Raw genomic sequence first — 21,101 nt, 5'->3', positions numbered from 1 at the left:
GCGGGAGTTATATTAGGAAATGAGATGCTTAAAGTAGTAGATGAGTTTTGCTATTTGGGGAGCAAAATAACTGATGATGGTCGAAGTAGAGAGGATATAGACTGGCAATGGCAAGGAAAGCGTTTCTGAAGAAGAGAATTTGTTAAAATCGAGTATATATTTAAGTGTCAGGAACTCCTCTCTGAAAGCATTTGTTTGGAGTGTAGCCACGTATGGAAGTGAAAGGCGCGATAAATAGTTTAGACAAGAAGAGAATAGAAGCTTTCGAAATGTGGTGCTACAGAAGAATGCTGAAGATTAGATGGGTAGATCACGTAACTAATGAGGAGGTACTGAATAGGATTGGGGAGAAGAGAAGTTTGTGGCACAACTTGACTAGAAGAAGGGATCGGTTGGTAGGACATGTTCTGAGGCATCAAGGGATCACGAGTTTAGTATTGGAGGGCAGCGTGGATGGTAAAAACCGTAGAGGGAGACCAAGAGATGAATACACTAAGCAGATTCAGGAGGATGTAGGCTGCAGTAAGTACTGGGAGATGAAGAAGCTTGCACGAGATAGAGTAGCATGGAGAGCTGCATCAAACCAGTCTCTGGGCTGAAGACCGTAACAACAACAACAACAACAACAACAACATCGCATAACAGCAGCTGTGGAAGCTGTAACTCAAGACATGCTTGCTGCAGTGTGAGAATAATCTCAATACCGCATTGGCATATGCTATGCATCTCAAACGGGACATGTTGAACATCTATGAAATGGTATGAAAAAAAAGACTTTTTGAGTTTCCCGTTCATCAAAAATCAATATTCATTGTGTACGTTTATTGGTTTCAGAAATATAGACGTGTCAAGTCGGATAATTCTTTTTGGCACACTCTGCTGTATTTCCCATTAACCATTTGATACCATTTTTCTACATTTTCGAGATGATTTTACATCTGGATGTAGAAGGCTCTTCGGTGTTACCATGTTGGGTGGCGTCATTTGGATACTTCCTAATTTTGTACTCATGTACGGTCCTATGTTGTCTGCATTGCCACAAATAAACTGATGAAATTACAATGAAATCCAGACCATTAGCAGCTTAAAGGCGTCGGTAAATGTCAACGGGAACAGTTAAAAACGTGTGCCCCGACCGGGACTCGAACCCGGGATCTCCTGCTTACATGGCAGACGCTCTATCCGACTGAGCCATCGAGGACACAGACGATAGCGTGACTGAAGGATCTTATCTCTGGCACGCTCCCTGTGAGACCCATGGTTTCCAGTTTACTGTCCACACGCTGCATTTGTACTGCCCCTGGCCACTATACTCATTACACTCGGCAGTCAATCTGCCAATTCCCGTAAGAGTTTGAGCAATGTGAGTGCATCCGCACTGAAGAAGATCATTGGCCAGTGAGCCTTATCTATATGAAGATGGTATCTGTTCTTTAGGACATGTCTGAAAGAACATACCATCTTCATACAAATAAACTGATGATCTTCAGTGTCAGTTTGATTGCAGGTGGCCACAATGCAGAATCTGTCAGACAAATCGAACGCACCCTTCAATTTATTGGGAATTTTTTCTATCGACCACATTGCCCTTACATTGGTCGGCATCAGCCGACCGTGTACGTTCTTCCAGATTTTGTCCCATTTGAAGGCTTTATACTATTGTATTATGACATTCCTACTTTTATTAAGCATCAATTTCTTGTACACCACTTTCACTTTGGCCATATGTTTCTCAGGAGTTCTCATTTTAGACTATCTGCATTCTGTCAGAATTGTTTCTGGTGGTATAATTCGTTCAAGATCCAGTGTACATCTGCTGGAGAGTAAAGGGGTGGGCGGCGTTGTTTCATTTAATAGTGATGGCCTTATCTTACTAAGTGTGGTGACTCCTCCTACTGTTTGTACGTTGTACAAACGTACAGCGCTTGTGCTTTATGGTATACATCTGTAAGATTTAAACCACCGTTGTCTGTGGACAATGTCAGTGTTTCATATTTCACTTCAAATATATGTCGGCTGCTAACGAAGTGGTCGATAGCGGAAGAAATTCTTTTGGTCGCATGTTTCCGTCATAGCCCTAAATCGCTTACGGAAAATTCAAGGAAGGTTCCTTCGAAAGGGCACGGCCGATTTCCTTCTCTATACTTCCCTAACGCGACCTTGTGCTCCGTTTCTAAGGACCACGTTATCGAGGGGCCGTTGAACACTAATCTGCTCCTACTCCATGTTGAGGTATTTCGTGACATTTCCGACCCCCTGTGTCTTACATTAAATTACTTCCTTTAACGTCATCTATGTCGTTTCGGGGATTTGTAAACGTTAATGTGAAACATCCTGTATGTGACGTACGCGTACGCCGGCAAAGCTGCGGGCAAAAAACTAGTCCTACATCTATACACATAAAAAGAAGTTTGAGTCACCTCATTTCCCAGAGTTCCGGAACCTGTACAGAAAATTGGAATAGAGATCAATATAGACATCAAAAAATGGTTCAAATGGCTCTGAGCACTATGGGACTTAACTTCTGAGGTCATCAGTCCCCTAGAACTTAGAACTACTTAAACCTAAGGACATCACACACATCCATGCCCGAGGCGGGATTCGAACCTGCGACCGTAGCGGTCGCGCGGTTCCAGACTGTAGCGCCTAGAACCGCTCGGCCACCCCGGCCGGCTCATAGACATCATTTCCGCCTTTTTATTGCTCATGAAAACCACACATTGCATGTTGTACCAACATACAGCGAGATCTTCACAGGTGGTGGCCTAGATTGCTGTACACACCGGTACCTCTAATACCCAGTAGCACGTCATTTTGCGTCGAGTCTTACCTGTTTTCATCGTGGCATACTATTCACAAGTTCATCAAGGCACTGTTGCTCCAGAGTGTCCCACTCCTCAACGGCGATTCGAGGTAGATCCCTCAGAGTGGTTGGTGGGGCACGTCATCCAGAAACAGCCCTTTTCAGTCAATCCCAGGCAAGGTTCGATAGGGTTCATGTCTGGAGACATGCTGGCCACTTTAGTCGAGCGATGTCGTTATCCGGAAGGAGGTCATTCACAAGATGTGCACGATGGGGGCGCGAATTGTCGTCCATGAAGACGAATGCCTCGCCAATACGCTGCCGAAATGGTTTCACTATCGGTCGGAGGATGGCATTCACGTACCGTAGGCCGTTACGGCGCCTTCCGTGAGCAGCAGCGGCGTATGTCGGCCCCACATATAGCCACCCCAAAACAGCAGGGACTCTCCACCTTCCTGCACTCGCTGGACAGTGTGTCTAAGGCGTTCAGCCTGACCGGGTTGGCTCCAAACACGTCTCTGACGATTGTCCGGTTGAAGGCTTATGCGTCACTCATTGGTGAAGAGAACGTGATGCCAATCCTGAGCTGTCCATTCCGCAAGTTGTTGGGCCCATCTGTACCGCGCTGCATGGTGTCACGATTGCAAAGATCGACCTCCCCATGGACGTCGGGAGTGAAGTTGAGCATCATGCAGCCTATTACGCACAGTTGTAACACGACGTCCTGTAGCTGCACGGAAAACATTATTCAACATGGTTTCGTTACTGTCAGGGTCCCTCCGAGCCCTAATCCGTAGGTAGCGGTCATCCACTGCAGTAGTAGCCCTTGGGCGGCCTGAGCGAGGAATGTCATCTCCTCCATGTCCGAAGAACATCGCTCTGGTTCACTCAGAGACGCCTGGACACTTCTTTTGCTGAGGACCTTTCTTGGTGCAAAGTAACAATGCGGACGCAATCGAACCGCGGTATTGACCGTCTAGGCATGGTTGAACTACAGACAACACGAGCCGCGTACCTCCTTCCTGGTGGAATGACTGGAAGTGATCGGCTGTCGGACGCCCTCCGTGTAATAGGCGCTGCTGATGCATGATTGTTTACATCTTTGGGCGGGTTTAGTGACGTCTCTGAACCGTCAAAGGTTTGAGTTGTTCTGGGAACCAGGGTGATGCGAAACCTTTTTTGATGTGTGTATTCGTCGGCGGCTAACGAAGTGACCGATAGTGGAAGAAATTCTTCTGGCCACTTATTTCTGTCATTTCCCTAAATCGCTTAAGGAAAATCCCAGGATGGTTCCTTCGAAAGGGCACGACTCATTTTCTTCTCTATGCTTCCCTAACGCGAGCTTGGGCTCCGTCTCTAATGACCTCGTTCTCGACGGGACGTATACCACTGATCTCCCTTCATGTTGTGGTATTTCGTGATATTTCGGACCCCCTGTGTCTTACATTAAATTACTTGCCTTAGTGTCATTTATGGCGCTTCAGGGGTTTGTAAACGTTAATGTGACATACGTGTACGCTGGCAAAGCTGCCAGCAAAAAACTAGTCCTACATCCATATATTTATAAAAATCATTGTACGAACTAAGTATAAGGGACAGTGAAATGAAAACGAGCTATGGTAAAAAGTAAATAGTTTATTATTTCAAAAGTGGGGGAGGGGGGGGGGAGCGGCAAACCCGAAAGGCAAATTCAGGAGGCGCCAAACTCATGTTCTTGAAAAAGCCTTGTTTCACAAAGCGTGTAGCATCCAGTGCTCGTTGGTCTATCGATTATTCATATGATTTTGAAACGAATCCCTGCTGGTTTTTGAACATTTTTGAACAAGTTGATTTCTGAACGAATCATAAGTTGATTTCTGAACGAATCATAAGTTGATTTCTGAACGAATCATAAGTTGATTTCTGAACGAATCATAAGTTGATTTCTGAACGAATCATAAGTTGATTTCTGAACGAATCATAAGTTGATTTCTGAACGAATCATAAGTTGATTTCTGAACGAATCATAAGCTGATTTCTGAACGAATCATAAGCTGATTTCTGAACGAATCGTAAGTTGATTTCTGAACGAATCATAAGTTGATTTCTGAGCGAATCATAAGTTGATTTCTGAACGAATCATAAGTTGATTTCTGAACGAATCATAAGTTGGTAATTGAACGCGTGCGTAGTGTATGTAATGTCTCTGCCAGGGGAATCCCTGTCGCATCTAGAAATAAGGCTTTCTCGCAGACAAAAGGGGAGGGGGTTTACAATCTGAGCCAAATAAACCAGAATGGGTGAATGCCAATCGCTGTTCGTTTAGGTAGCTGATTGAACGTGCGAGTGATAAGCGTTATTATAATTATTAGCCAAACCCATAGATTCAGACAACCAGAGTGGAATAAACGACTAACAGGAATAAGAGTTAAGAAAGATTACATATTGTTTTCTCAGTATATCCAAAAAATGAAGTTTTGACAAAAAAAACTTTGTCAGATCGCTACACTACTAAGGACCAGTTGTACAGTCCCCGGTTAGCAGCCGCTTAATTTCTGTTCTCGGAATAGCGCGGAACACTTGTTGTACGAAAGCCTAATTGGAGAATAAACACTGGGTAATTAAACCGGTGATTCTGGGAGGGTTAGTGAAGTTAACCAGAGAATAAGTTGTGACAATGGCAGGAAGAGTTACAGAATCAGTGATGACAAGTCCATCTGCTAGAGCGAGGAAGGAAAGGAAACGGGGACATCACAAAAATTATATGGGAGAACATGACGATTCCAAATTTATCTAAACATTTCGTACTACTACTTCTACTACTGTTCGATCTCATGCTTGAGAAATTGCAGCATATGAAAGAAATATGGAACTATTTCCTAACATGACAGTAGGCCTAATAGTCGTTTGATATTGGTACTTCATGAATTATATTTTGTTGTGTTATTTATGTAAGTGAGGTAGATAAAAATGTTGGCGTGTGTTAAAATTGCTGCGATATTACAAAGGCCTATTTCGTTTTATCTAGCATACGGTGACAAAATAGACGTAACCAAATCGAGAAACCTCACGTCTTGGATACTATTCGTATTAACAGCTTTTTCAGTATTAGACAACGACATTTTGATTTTTAATGTAGCAAAACGTTTGACAAACTTTAATGAGGTAATAGACTCTGTTGCAGGAAGGAAAGCACGCCGTGTAAAGCTGTAGCAAGATTGGAGAAAAAAAAAGATGCTGGGACCGAAGGATTGAAGAAATGTGTACTGTCTTGCTGGTCTCTTGTCGTTACTGGTTTTATGTTTCCTATATTTAATTTTTATGTCAGGCGAAAGAGAGAGTTATCAGGTGGTAGGCAATAAGGAGTGGGATGTCAATCCGCCGATTGGGAGCTGGAGAGGCACCACAGGACATTTTAATTCCCAATTCCACAGAGCGAAATACAGCGACGTCCGACAGAAGAATGCTGTGTGAAGAGGTGTGGCACTGCACTTTGGCAAACTAAGACAAAACAAAATGAACTTTTCACTCTGCAGCGGAGTGTGTGCTGATATAAAACTTCCTGGCAGATTAAAACTGTTCGGCGGGCCGAGACTCGAACGGGACCTTTTCCTTTCGCGAGCAAGTGCTGTACCATCTTTTTTTATGTTCGATATAGTTCATTGCGTTTTCGGTCTGGGCGGACGTCACAAGACATCCATTCAAGTTGATCGTTGATTCCGACCGAACACACTGAGCTACTGTGCCGGCGTCATGTGAGCTACTGAACCACAACTCACGACCCGTCCTCACATCTTTAAATCAACCAGTATCGCGAAAGGCAAAGGTCTCGAGTTCGAGTCTCGGTCCGGCACACAGTTTTAATCTGCCAGAAAGTTTCATATCAGCGCACACTCCACTGCAGAGTGAAAATCTCAAACATCCCCCAGGCTGTGGCTAAGCCATGTCTCCGCAATATCCTTTCTTCCAGGAGTGTTAGTACTGCTAAGTCTGCAGGAGAGCTTCTATGAAGCATGGAAGGTAGGAGACAAGATATGGGCGAATTTAAAGGTGTGAGGACGGGTCGTGAGTCGTGCTTAGGTAGCTCAGATTGTAGAGAACTTGCACGTGTAAAGCCAAAGGTCCCGATTCGAGTCTCGGTCCGGCACACAGTTTTAATCTGCCACGAAGTTTATAAGACCAAATAGCATATCCTCGAACATATGTGTTTTATGTACCAACATATATGTTCGAGGAAATGTACGCTACAAAATGAATATATTTTCCAAAAATGGATTTTTTTTAGTTTTTGACGTCCTGTCTCAAACGCTCGAGGGGGTTTGGGGAGAGAGGGGGTGGGGTGGTCTCCACTGTCACACTGTCAAGCTTTTTCCCCAGTTCGGAGATATTGTAGATCCGGGGCTGCTAATGAGCCAAAACATTATGACCGCTGTCCAGGGTGAGACTGAATTGCGGAGCAATCTTCTCACGAAATTCCAGTCTCCATGTTTCTCCTCCAAACGCGAAAATACTTCGCTGACACGACCTACATAGGGAGAAACGATAACCATTATAAAATAAGGGAAATCAGAGCTCGTACGGAGAGATATAGCTGTTCGTTCTTTCCGCGCACTCTCGGAGATTGGAATAATATAGAATTGTGAAGGTGGTTCGATGTAGATGTAGACGAACGTCGACCGAAAAACCCAAGACAGAAACCAACACGCCATTTGTCAACAAGTGGCCAAGAAAGCCTTAAAAATTTTGTGATTGTTTTAAGTTTCTGATTTATTACTGTTACCATAATTTCCACCCTCATTTATTAACCTTTTAAGCAAACGAGGCATTGTACTTCATTGCTACGTCACTTCGTAAAAACATTTCCAGACTAGGGTTGGTGCCATCCTACGATACAAAGGGTGTACAGCGATGATATCGAGAAACTACCTTATAGACCTGCGTTCACAATGGCACCGACGACAGTTGTCAGACGCCGTCGCCAAAAGTTGCCCAGTAACATCGGCCAACAGCTTGGTCACTGTGGATCCGATCTCATTTGTCAGTTTTTGACGATATGGAGGAGGTTCGGTTAGGTTAGGTTAGGTTTTGCGAGTTTTGCTATTAAATGATGCATATGAATGAGCTATACAGGTTCATTCACGAAGATATGCAAATATTTCTCTACAAGGAAACACTAAAGAAAAAAGTTCATATAAACATGTCCGCAAATGTTTAGTCACGGAGTTTCGGCTAATAAAAGATTTTGCCTGAAATATAACAACTTCGTTAATATGAAACCATCGCAAAATTGTACGAGGTTAAAGTAAAGCACGGTTTCCATTTATTTTGTTCTTATTGGTCTGGCGAATCTAATAAAACATGTCCCAGACGTGTAGATTAGATTAGAGATTAGATTAGTACTTGTTCCATAGATCATGAATACGACACTTCGTAAATGTGGAACGTGTCAGGTAAATAAAAGGTGTCTATACAAGATATTACATTACACAAAATACTACATGACACTTAAAACTTTTAATTTTTTTTTTTTTTTTTTTTTTTTTTTTTGTGGGGGTTGGGGAAATTACACACTTACTACATCCAAAAATTCATCTAATGAGTAGAAGGAGTTTCCATTAAGAAATTCTTTTAATTTCCTTTTAAATGCTATATGGCTATCTGTCAGACTTCTGATGCTATTAGGTAAGTGACCAAAGACATTTGTGGCAGCATAATTTACCCCCTTCTGAGCCAAAGTTAGATTTAACCTTGAGTAGTGAAGATCATCCTTTTTCCTAGTGTTGTAGCCATGTACACTGCTATTACTTTTGAATTCGTTTGGACTGTTAATAACAAATTTCATAAATGAATATATATACATTGTGAGGCTACAGTGAAAATCTCTAGCTCTTTAAGTAAGTGTCTGCAGGATGATCTCGGATGAGCTCCAGCAATTATTCTGATTACACGCTTTTGTGCGATGGACACTCTTTTACTTAAAGATGAGTATCTGCAGTAGCTCTCCAGAACATCCACAGAAGCAAAGATTATTATACAAGTAAATATGTTTAATTTCCACATAGAATTTAGAAACGTTTATGTCACTGTTGGCAACCGTTAGTGAGTTGTTTCAGTCGTTTTCTGATCTTGAAACGAGTTCACGTGTGCTATGGTATTAATAAAAGCAGATTGATTATCTGACACATTCATACAGTTTCATTAACGTTATTACCATGATTTTTCCAAAATTAAATTCTCTGCATCTTCTGTTGAAAACTTTATGTAATTGTCTGGAATTTAAGAAAACAAATTGAGCCAAGTAGTTAATAAATTAAAAGTTTTACAAAATTACCTCTTCGTTTCTCTAGATGTTCTGGAAAACTACTATAGATACACGACTGTGACATGTTTTATTAGATTCACCAGGCCAATAACAACGAAATAAATGGAAATCGTGCTTTGTAACCTCGTACAGTTTTGCAATGGCTTCATATTAGCGAAGTTGCTAAATTTCAGTTGTAATTTCACAGCGGCTAACTTTATTCTAAAAATGGTCAAAATTAATGCAGTACTGGCAGGATATTCAGATAATCCGTACATAATCTAGTACACTTCACTGCTTCCTAAGCATTTACCCAGTGGATTTGAGGAAGGAAGTAACAATATTCCAGGCGGCAGTACTATTTCAGATTGAGCGTTGCTTTCAATAAAGAAAATCAACATTGCAGTGTCTTTTAGTGCACTTTCACGGCTTCAATACTCTATATAGAGTAAATTAAAAATTTCGTAGTACATGTATTTGAGATGCAAGAGTGAAAATATTCGATTTTAATATTAGTATTTAGAGCATCGTAAATAACATCCAACATATCACACAAAAGCTTTGAAACTATACTTTTCAGAACGTGGTATAGGCCTAATTATTAGAAAGATGTAATCGATAGATGTTAAATATCGGAGTGTTGCTTCAAGTTTTACTGGAACCGGAACTGCATCTTTAATGTGAGAATCTAATTTTTTAATAGACCTCGAATCCCACCACAAGTAGGGGCCTACTCGAAATCTTGCTGAATTTATTTAACGTTGTGCAGGCGTACGTCAATTAAGCTCTAATGACTGTCATTCAGTGCACATATGAAAGACAAACACAACATTTAGTGTAAGGCCCTCCGAACACTTGAAGCACTGAAAGTTGAAACAGATAGGTAGGCCTAAACCACGTTCGCAAACCACTTCATGTAACAGAATCACCACCCGACTGCCATAAAAACAACGCCAGTAAGCAGTAATAATAATATGTAGACAGCTGATGTCCACCTACTACAACCCAAAAAGATCCACTACAATAACTTCAAGCAAAAGATAAGCCATCCTTGACATTGAACAAATTATTGTTCCAGGTTATAATCGACACATAAAATTTCTGATCAGATTTTCTCCACTTGTGGTTTCCAATAAATCTGCAATTACAGTCCGTAGATTCCGAACTGTAGCCAAGTTGTGATGAGTGAGCAGCGCGCGGCTCGTGTTCGTGCCGTTTATTCCTTGACATCTTGTCTTTGCAGAACTGCCGTCCCGTTTCTTATTCGATATACTGGCGTTACCAAGGTTTTGGTTTTCCTGCCCGTGAGTGGCAGCAGCAGCAGCAGCGCTTTTCGATAAGAGCACTGTCGTACTATCTTTGGAGCAACTGCTAGTGTTTCCGGGTCATCGTGTGTCGGGAGTTCAGTCCATAGAGTGAGCATTGCGTTCTGCGCACGTTGTCAACATTAAACCAGAATTGTCACGTGTTTTCGGGACTTCGCTGTGTGTGTGTTCTTTCTGCAGTGTTTGAAGTTTATAATATTAAGAATTTTTGGAAATACAGAAGCGTCCGATCTTACCCGTCGGCTTTGACCCATGACGTCACAAATACCGCGGAAACGACCATAAACAACAATTCCAATATGGCGGATATAAAAACATCGAATACGTATTGTAAACACTGAAATACACAAGTTTCACAAAAAGCCTAATGACTGTAACGGGACAAGCGTGGGAAATTGGGGGTTTTTGGGTGGGGAGAAACTAAATATGTCGTTATGCGGTGGGGGGAGTCTGCAGTGCCCCCCACAGGCTTCATTAGTGTCAAATCAATATTTTCGAATCATAGGCGGCCGCTGCCGCGGCCGCATTCCAAAAAAAAACTCCCAACCTAACCTCAAGTGGGCTACGCTACAGATCAGTATGTTCATCAAATTGCTTCATATTACGTATACATGTTCTTTAAACAAGAGTACATCAAACCATGTATTAGGTTTTCCGCGCCGTAATGACGTCACACACCACAACACGCTTACGTCACGGGTCAAAGCCGACGAGTAAGATCGGACCTTTCTGTTGACCCGAATTTTTTTGTATTTCACCGTTTGTTGATAGTGTAATAGCGACAGTGAATTATTGTTGTTGCTACGGATGCAAAGAAAAATATGTGAAAGGAGGGATAGTAACTTTTCATGGGTACGTACCATGTAGCTCTAATTATAGTTATCATATTAGTAAGAGACACTGTATATGTTTAAAAATTTCGAGACGCATTATAATTAAGGCTCGATTCTGTAGACCTATTTTTCTACGATTTTATGACTATACTACGGCTCGTACAAAAGCTTACAAACAATAGCTTCCTCTCGTAAATTTGCCAGTGTAACAGGAAAGGGAATGGTTAGTTGTTTCAGCAACTACTATCCTCCATGCATTTATCAATGACTTGTCGATTATGTATATACATTACTCAGTCTACTATTTATTTAATAAACTGGGAGCAAGTACGTAAAATGCGTTAAATAAATACTTAAAAGTATCACCAGTAAGAAAAATTGTGCTTTAGATCGTAAAAACGAGTAAATAAATATGCAGAAACAGCAGAAAGAAGAACGAATTAGGAGGGATATAATCGCTAATGTGTGGCAAATTCAGTGTTTTTCGGACACTTGCAAAAGTACTAGCGTACTGTCAAGTCGTTTTGCCAGACTATCACTGCAAAAACGTACGTCTGGCTCTGTAATACTATAAAGTGCCGTATCATACCGAAAATAACCAAAAATCGAGTGCATCTGAACTGTGACACCTATCGCAAAGAAGCAGAATGTATATCACTTGCCCTTAAAAGTTACGTAGCTGGTTTATTCCCAATATCAAATGGATACTGTTAAAATTTCTGCGCAACATATATAAATAATCCACGACACGTACGAAAAGAATCCGTCTGTACTAGGGATCTAGTGACATTCTAAGTATACAGGACGCTATACGGACAAAGACACGACGTCCCGAGAACACTTGACCAGGCTGGCAATGTATGTAGACAACACAAAATCTGTTGTGCGCATGTGAATGCTCACTCCAGAGATATTTACTCTATGGTTCAGTCGGGACGGAGCAGCAGTGAGGTCCGGACAGCAATGACTCACCCGACTGTTGCTGACACACGACTTCAGTGGGGACGACTTTGGTTGGTTGGTCGCTCGGTCGGTCGTCTCATCGGACGACATGTATTTGGTTGCTGACCGCTTCTGGCTTCTCCATGTGTGTCGACTTGAGTCGTCCCTGTTGTTCCGTAGTCACAGGTTTTTTAGTATTGAGTTGTTTGTGGAAGTGTTTTCGTGGAACCGTGTGTAGCCTGTGTGGTTTTGACTGAGCAGCTCTTTTAATGCTGTCTGCGTGCTGCATGTTGTCGGTCGGTTGGGACAGAGAGGAAGCCTCCTCAGGTCAGGTCGGGACCGCTGGCGGTCTGCATGCACGGTCGAATTGTGAGGCGCTAGCTGCGAGAGCTACAAAGTTCGTTGCCCACCAAACCCGGACACTGTAGTTGAGTGATCAGTTAACCTGTTACGAAACTTCAACTGCTGTGACATCTCTTCGTTCATTGCCGGTTGTTGCTTCCTGGGCCGTTCCGGCTAGCAGCAACGTCTGTTGTGTTGGAGTCTGTGAAATTTTGCAGCCGTCTTCCTGTATGGTCTTTAACTATTAAACTGGTTGTTACTTATCAGTGAAGTGCACCAGCCGTATTTTCTGCCTTGTGGCCATTAACGCCCCAGTTACCTGCCCTGGTCGTTAGCGTAGTTTTCCGGCAGTGTGTTTTCCTCACCAGTTTGATGCTGTCCGGCTTGCGTGTAGTTCAACAGTCTTTTAGTTGTTTGTTCATAGTTTTTTCTTAAGAGTGGTTATTGCGCCTTGGCTGTTTTTAGATGCCAATTTTGAAGACGTAGTGCAGCTGGTCCTTGTCGTACCGTTGGTCAGGTGGAAGGGAATTGATCAGGTTGTTGGTCAGTCCTTACCCATGGCTGCCTGACTCGTCTCACCTTACGTTAGAGCTACCTCCTCACGCCGACCCTTGGAACTCTTCTGAGCACCACTGTTCAGTTTGTTTTAGATGGTGATTTTCATTTTAGTTTGATGTACTGTGCGAGGCCTTCAGCCATCTATTAATTTAGTTTGTTTTAATTTTAAAATAAGGCCTTCACCCGACTTAAATTAAAGTTGATTTGTTGAATATCTAAAATTTTGAAAGTTTGGTCTATCTGAAATTCTTGTTATCCAGGCCCTAAGTCCTGAGTTGTTCAATGTCCAGTGAGTGGCCTTCAGCCGAGTATTTACATGAAATATTTTTTTAGGTAAGGCCTTCAGCCGAGTGTATTCTTTAAAGTAATTTTTATAGCTTGTGTTCAGGCCTTCAGCCATTCAGCCATTCTTGTTTTTGGTATGGTTTTGGGTCTTCAGCCCAGGAGGTATTGCAAGTTTTCTTAACTAGGCCTTCAGCCATATTGTTTTAATTTGATCCTTTTAAGGCAATGTGTAATTAAGTGGTTCTTAGGAAAATAAAGTTTGTGTGTTTTGTGCAACTAACAGTAACTGATTAAGGCCCCCTCCACAACCATAACCTAATCCGCTCTATCCTGTGAAACCAGATTTCAATGGGGATGCCACAAACTTCGCCTTTGACTAAACGTATCAGTTTCTCACAGTTCATGTTTCGTGTCGTGTCGGGTCGGCCATTATGACCGAAAAAAACAAACTGATTTGGATTTCACCGATTGTCATCCGAAATATGTAAGTTCAGACGATGGGGTTGGCTACATTGTGGCGGCGTACGTAGTGGCGAACTGATTTGAAACGATAGGCTATCTTCGGCCGAAGCCGGAATATACCGTCATCGGTGCCACTGTGAGCCAGTGGCAGATATGGAAAAACCTCAAGGAGGGGGCGCTCCTGATATCTTGAGCTACCTTTACTTTTAAGGTAATAAAAAATAATCAAGTCACATGCAGAGTTTAAGAAAGTTTTATTTAAACTGATTATACACATACATAAATGCAACACTAGTACACTTCGCACTAAAACACACCCTCCGCGTATTTCTAATATCACAAAGCACAACACAGACTGAAGGCCGTGGTAATAGCCGACAACCGCAGCTGTTCACTTTTCATCACGTCCAAGTTATTGCAACGATTGTAGCTTCCAAGCCGACACAACCTGGCAGCGACTCTGCTTCCCTTATATGTACACTACTGGCCATTAAAATTGCTACACCACAAAGATGACGTGCTACAAACGCGAAATTTAACAGACAAGAAGAAGATGCTGTCATATGCAAACGATTAGCTTTTCAGAGCATTCACACAAGGTTGGCGCCGGTGGCGACACCTACAACGTGCTGACATGAGGAAAGTTTCCAACCGATTTCTCACACACACAAACAGCAGTTGACCGGCGTTGCCTGGTGAAACGTTGTTGTCATGCCTTGTGTAAGGAGGAGAAATGCGTACCATCACATTTCCGACTTTGATAAAGGTCGGATTGTAGCCTATCGCGACATTGCTGCTCGCGTCGGTCGAGATCCAATGACTGTTAGCAGAATATGGAATCTGTGGGTTCAGTGGGGTAATACGGAACGCCGTGCTGGATCCCAATGGCCTCGTATCACTAGCAGTCGATATGACAGGCATATTATATGCATGACTGTACCGTTAAGTGTGTGACTGCGCCAAGATAAGGCCAACTAGTTCGTACAATATGTTGAAACAGAGTACTTACTAAGTAAACAGACAGACAATGACCTTTGTGTTACAGTATTTTATTTACAGCTGGCTCCACCTACTCCGACACTAAGTACAGAGGCTGTGTTTTACATTAGAAATCTATGGATGTATAATTTAGGTATTTGTAGACATTCAGATAATGTCATTTACACACGTGTCTGAAGTGAGAATGTAACACAGCAAGAAAGTGATGAAATAGTAACTTGCTTATCAGCAGAAAGAATGGAAATTTCAGATGGAAAAAATGATGATAAAGTATTCAGATTCGTACCCTGGACAAAATAAAAACACTATTGCTTCATTGTCCTTTGCATTAGTTCAGTCTGGATAATATGAGGAGGTAATTCACAAATTTTTAGTTCTTGACCACACTTTTCTGCCACGTAATGTTGACTTAGGTCAGATCAGAAAAGTGAAGAGGCAAACTGTTTCAGTTTTCTGAGCTGATGGTCGGTGTCAAGTTATACAGAAACCGAGGATAGCTAAATCTCTTCTAGTCCGTATAATCATTGCTGAGAATTTCAGAACCTTTGAAGAGTGTTAATGTCCTCACTACCAAACAAAAACATGACGTATATGGTAACTGCGTACATTTCAGAAATTTTACAATGATGAAGTTTTCAACAGGTTGCCGGGAACTGTTCATCGGACTCTTGGGTGGCCACCATTTTCTCCAAGTCATGGCAAGGGAGCTTCAGTCTGTCATTTCCCCAGGTTTTCAGATGCTTTACAAAATTTAGTGTTCCAATGTGTAGGTGAATGGCAAATATCAACATTGAAACACAAAGACTTAACAAAACTGTTAGATTTCATGCCTGAAGTGTACAGACAATTTTATCTGAAACTCAAGTCATAAAAAATGCTTCATGAAAAGATGATAAAAAGGACTGTGAAGTCTTGGAATACATCATAATTGTGTATGTGGTGCATTTAGTATCTCCTCCTTATATTCTGATTCTGGTTTGACATTAATTACAAACTTTACAACTGTCGTAGAACACACTGTCACTAGTCTACATAACAAACATTCATGAATTAATATTGAATATAATCATCACAAATAATTAATATTTTGTATCAAAGTGGGTACATTATTTTTTAGACAGGAAATAAAGGATGTTGAGATATAATCAAAAAACTGACAAAGCGCGAGCAGGACTCATGCCCCGAGTGTTCCACTCAAACTTAATTATGTATATAAATATAATTCATTAATCTTGGGAATCGAGAATTTCGATATGAGGGGCATTTGAAATGTCCGTGCAAAAATAAAAACTACTTATGTGTTTGGGGTAAATCTTTTTTTTATTTTTTGACAGTCTCCTTTTAGACTTATACACTTCATCCAACGCTCCTCTAATTTGTTGATCCCTTCTGAATAATAGGAACTGTCCAAGTCTGCAAAATAGCTACTAGTTGCCACAATCACCTCCTCATTTCTATAAAATCTTTGTACTGCCAGCCATTTGTTCAAATTGGGGAACAAACACTAGTCCGAAGGAGCCAAGTCTGGAGAAAGGGGGGGATGTGAAACCAGTTGGAATCCTGCTTCCATTAATTTTGCGACCACAACTGCTGGAGTATGTGCTGGTGCACTTTCGTGATGGAAAAGGACTTTTCTGCGGTCCAATCACCGTCGTTTTTCTTGCAGTTCAGTTTTCAAACAGTCCAATAACGATGAATGATATTCACCTGTAAAAGTTTTACCCTTTTCCAGATAATTGATGAGGATTATCCCTTGCCAATCCCAAAAGACAGTCGCCATAACCTTTCTGGCCGAAGGAATGGTCTTCGCCTTTTTTGGTGCAGATTCTCCCTTGGTAACCCATTGTTTAGATTGTTGTTTGGTCTCAGGAGTATAGTAATGTATCCTTGTTTCATCCACAGTGACAAAATGATGCTTAAAGTCCTGCAGATTCTTCCTGAACAGCTGCAAACCATCCTTGCAACACTTCAAACAATTCCGTTTTTGGTCAAGCGTGAGCAATCGCAGAACCCATCTTGCGGATAGCTTTCTCATGTCCAAATGTTTATGCAAAATATTTTGTACCCATTCATTCGAGATACCCACAGCACTAGCAATCTCACCACCTAACTCTTCTGTCATCCATCATCATATCATGGATTTTATCAATGATTTCTGGAGTCGTAATCTCCACAGGGCATCCAGAACGTTCAGCATCACTTGTGCCCATATGGCCACTGAAGGTGCAGAGTCACCGTAATGTTTATCAAACTTCTCTTCAGCCTCCTGAGGTGTTTTGCGTTTCATAAAGTAATGTTTAATCACCACACAAAGTTCTTTTTCATCCATTTTTTGACAATCACTCAACTTCCTTGATTCACATGCATGCCAAACACAAAGAAATAGACCAATACGGCTGAAACTTGGTGCGCGTTCTTTCCAAAGGTGCTACTAACTAAACGACCTTGATACGCACCAGTGGTGTCATCTCTCAGACTTTACGTGGACTTTTCAAATGAGCTTTGTAGATACTGGCAAGACAGCAGTTCCGGGAATTCCAAGACTATCAAAATCTCCACAGTAGTGGGCTTCAGTTCATACAAGTAGATGTAAAAGATTTAATATAATGATTTTATTTACTTACTAAAACATGACTAAAACTTACATTTTATTTTTGCATGCAGCAGTGTTCTAAAGTGGCCTTATCTTTTGACTGAATTAACTTAGAAGCTTAAAATTTTTACACTGCCAAGGGACCATAGATCTTATTAAGTGACAAATTTGAATTTGATATGCCAACCTCTTCAAGAGAAAAAGGGTTCTTCACAGCAGTTGGACAGACACAGACAACAAAGCGATTCTACAAGGGTTCCGCTTTTACAGATTGAGGCACGGAACCCTAAAAACAATTCAGACCTGTGAGAGTGGTGATTTACTTACAAATTTGATTTTAACAAACATCTATTATTCTCAAAACTTTGTCTGTATTTTGGGCTCTTATCATTGCCAGTGCCTTATTTCATTCAATTAAAACATTACCAATGGTAGGGTTTTCTTGCCCGTTTTAGGCTTACAACAGGGAGGTGATGTTTCTGTCCATGGTTCACTAGAATTTTCCTCTTTGGCACAGGTATGTACACAAAAAAAATGAAAAACTGGAAAAAACTGGAACATCCCATAAACAGCACACAAAAAAACACAACAAGACTGACAATGACATCTGGTAGTAAGGCTAATAATGCAAACATCAAAACAACAATACATGACAAATATTTACAACAAAAACAAATAAGCTAATGTACTTTTGACAGGTCCCAAGTGGAATGATCATTAATTTTTTTTTTTTTTTTTTTTTTTTAATGAACACTGTATGAAAGGACTATTTTACAACACTCATTTACTAAGATCACATTAATGCACTGAATTTAAAATTTTAAAAAAATGTTTTATTTTTTATTTATAAGGTTAAAAATTGAAGATGGCAAATCCATTATAATTACAGTGAAAGCTCAAACAACAGTAATGTAGATGATTTAATCTGCAACAACATATTTCCTAAATGATTTACAATTACCTTTCTTCAAAACAGTTTTTGCCACTGTTAACATGACTTTACAGAAAAGCCAATGTAATCACAATGTTACAGAAATACATGACTAGCTTTAGTTTCATAGCATTCGGCAGTCTACTATGACAAATGTTCCAGTAATGACAGTTGGGGAGCATCAAATTCTGGTCCAGTTACACAGTTCCAACTGAAATGCTACCAGTATTGAGAGTCGTAGTTCCCTATAAATATCACATCACTTTTGTACATCCTCTAGGATGATAAGAGATTTACCACTTTCATCCCACATAACGTTATCACTGTCACTATCAATGTTACTGCTATTGTCACAATCACCATCTTTGTCAATCTCCATACTGCTGCCCCACTCTCGTGTTCCTCCGTGCCTACAGTAGGTTCCTCTACTTCAGCTTTGCCATGGATTTCAAGATTGGGCATCCGTTCGGCCAGCCCATCTGTAGCTTTAAGGTCACCTCGACACCAGGCAATACTTAGGTCCCTGTGGTGAGAATGAAATCATTGGTGTAGTACATGCTAATGTAAAAACAAAAACTACATGTAAACTTTAAGAGACTACAGTTCTTTAGAATGTACCATAATGCCAATATTATCTGTGGGGACAGCACTGGAGGTCAAATTTGCTCTTAAACTGGTTTAAAAAAATTGTCTAAATCATTATAATATTTTATTAATGACCAGTTTCAACTTCATGTAGAACTTGTGTCAAGAAAAAGAGCACTGTAAGAAAAGGAATACCAGTGTTACAAAAGGATTGGCGAGTATGGTGTCAGAGGAAAGTACAAAGAAGTAGCGATGTAGCATTTTCCCATCTGGCTGCTGCTAGCAACTCCTCGTATGCTTGTGCAGCAACACAAAAGTGAACTGCTGACTAGTACCTACAGGGCCATGGGTTCAATAGTGTGCAAATTTTGTGCTAAAAATGGTTTAAGTCAGCCCCAACCAATGGTAAATGCTTTACAAAATCTGAGATGATGATGTTATATGAAATTATCAAAATAAGCTATTGTAAACTAGGTACGAACATATAAATGGGTAAATAGTTACAGTGCAGACAAGTACTCTTTCTTATGTTAAAATTTGTGAGCTTACAGACTGAATGAGTATGAAGCATCGGTACGAGTTACAATGACATTGCTCTTAATAGTTTGCAGTCAATAAGAAAAGAGAACAAAACAAAAAAAATATTTTTATATACTTGCTGGCATAACATGACACGACACCTTCGTAACTTGCACCAATGCCACAAGGTGGCACGTCATCCTCTTTCAATCTGTAAGCCTTTTAATTTTAACATAAAAAAGTCTACATGTCCGATCTGTAACTATTCAACAGTGGACAATCCAGGATGGAATGTAACGATATTATGAGAAGGAAAGTTGCTACTCACCATATAGCGGAGATGCTGAGTCGCAGATAGGCAAAACAAAAGCTTTCGGCCATTGGGCTTCATCAACAACACACACACACACACACACACACACACACACACACACACACACACGCACACACACACACACACCTGCAGTCTCGGGCAGTGTGGCTTCAGTTGCCTGAGACTGCAGTTTTTTTTTGTGTGTGTGTGTGTGTGTGTGTGTGTGTGTGTGTGTGTGTTGCTGATGAAGGCCAATGGATGAAAGCTTTAATTGTGAAAGTCTTTTTGTTGTGCCTATCTGCGACTCAGCATCTCCGCCATATGGTCAGTAGCAACTTTCCTTCTAATAATACTGTAACTATTTACCTATTTATACAGGGTGAACATTAATAAAACCCACAAGCTGCATGGATGGATTGCTGATGATAAATAGAGCAAAAAAGGTCCTATGAACATGTATTCAGAAATGGACAGTCTGCGTGCAACAACAATAAATCGTCCAGGAACACAGTAAAGAACTGCATCGCATCCGTGTCACAACAGATTTCCAAAGTGGCCTCTGCGGAATTGCAGGTGACAGGGATAGTAGTGGTTGTCATGTTAGATACACATAACTGTACTTCGGCTTACATCCTGTAAGCAGGCCAATTGTCTGGAGCTTGTACTACGGTTTGTCTCGATAACCTGTAGGACCCAGTCCTCCAGATCTGATGTACGTGCAGTGTGGCGTCACAATGCACATTCATATGTTTGAAAAGGCCCACGATCACATAAAACACCCAAAGAGGGCTTGAAATGTTGTGTGATGTGGTTGGTGTCCGTGAGGGTACTTGTTTTGGTATATTTCCATCTGCTCGGTCATACACAAACACCATCTCTGCTTGTTCCTGAAATGAATACTGGACCATTCTGCTGCTTCCAGTATGCTGCATCAATCGCACAGCCTGAAAAGCACAAGGAACACACGACACGTGGTCACAAGAACTGTCATTTGTCAGCACCATCCAATGTGGCAACAATGCATTTCCAGACACGTGTTCATAGGACCTTTTTTCCTTAATTTCCAGTCAGGAATCTGCCCCTGCAATTAGTCTCTTTTTTTATTAATGTGCACCCTGTATATCAGCACCCAGTTTACAATAACATCTTGCTGTTGTTGTTGTTGTTGTTGTGGTCGTCTTCAGTCCTGAGACTGGTTTGATGCAGCTCTCCATGCTACTCTATCCTGTGCAAGCTTCTTCATCTCCCAGTACCTACTGCAGCCTACATCCTTCTGAATCTGCTTAGTGTATTCATCTCTTGGCCTCCCTCTACGATTTTTACCCTCCATG

General features: G+C 41.2%; 1 protein-coding gene and 1 non-coding gene across 4 annotated transcripts in view; both read right to left on the bottom strand.

Annotated features, from left to right (window-relative positions):
• Positions 1 to 1,127: 1,127 nt before the first annotated feature.
• Positions 1,128 to 1,201, bottom strand: Trnat-ugu (transfer RNA threonine (anticodon UGU)). The gene has a single exon. It is a non-coding gene; the product is annotated as a tRNA-Thr (tRNA).
• Positions 1,202 to 18,264: 17,063 nt separating this feature from the next.
• Positions 18,265 to 21,101, bottom strand: part of LOC126215245 (F-box/LRR-repeat protein fbxl-1-like) — a 70,532-nt gene continuing 67,695 nt past the window's right edge. Inside the window, exon 8 of one of the 3 annotated variants that reach the window (XM_049941912.1) lies at positions 18,265 to 18,876. In XM_049941912.1, coding sequence (XP_049797869.1) covers positions 18,630 to 18,876 — 247 coding nt within the window. In that variant the 3' untranslated portion in view covers positions 18,265 to 18,629. The remainder of the gene's footprint in view (positions 18,877 to 21,101) is intronic. The other 2 variants (XM_049941913.1, XR_007542111.1) reach the window with 2 other exon arrangements.

The sequence above is a fragment of the Schistocerca nitens genome, chromosome 12, assembly GCF_023898315.1.
Source record: "Schistocerca nitens isolate TAMUIC-IGC-003100 chromosome 12, iqSchNite1.1, whole genome shotgun sequence".
NCBI lineage: Eukaryota > Metazoa > Arthropoda > Insecta > Orthoptera > Acrididae > Schistocerca > Schistocerca nitens.
Note: the sequence above shows the minus strand (reverse complement) of the source record. Positions and strands in the feature narration are given on the sequence as shown.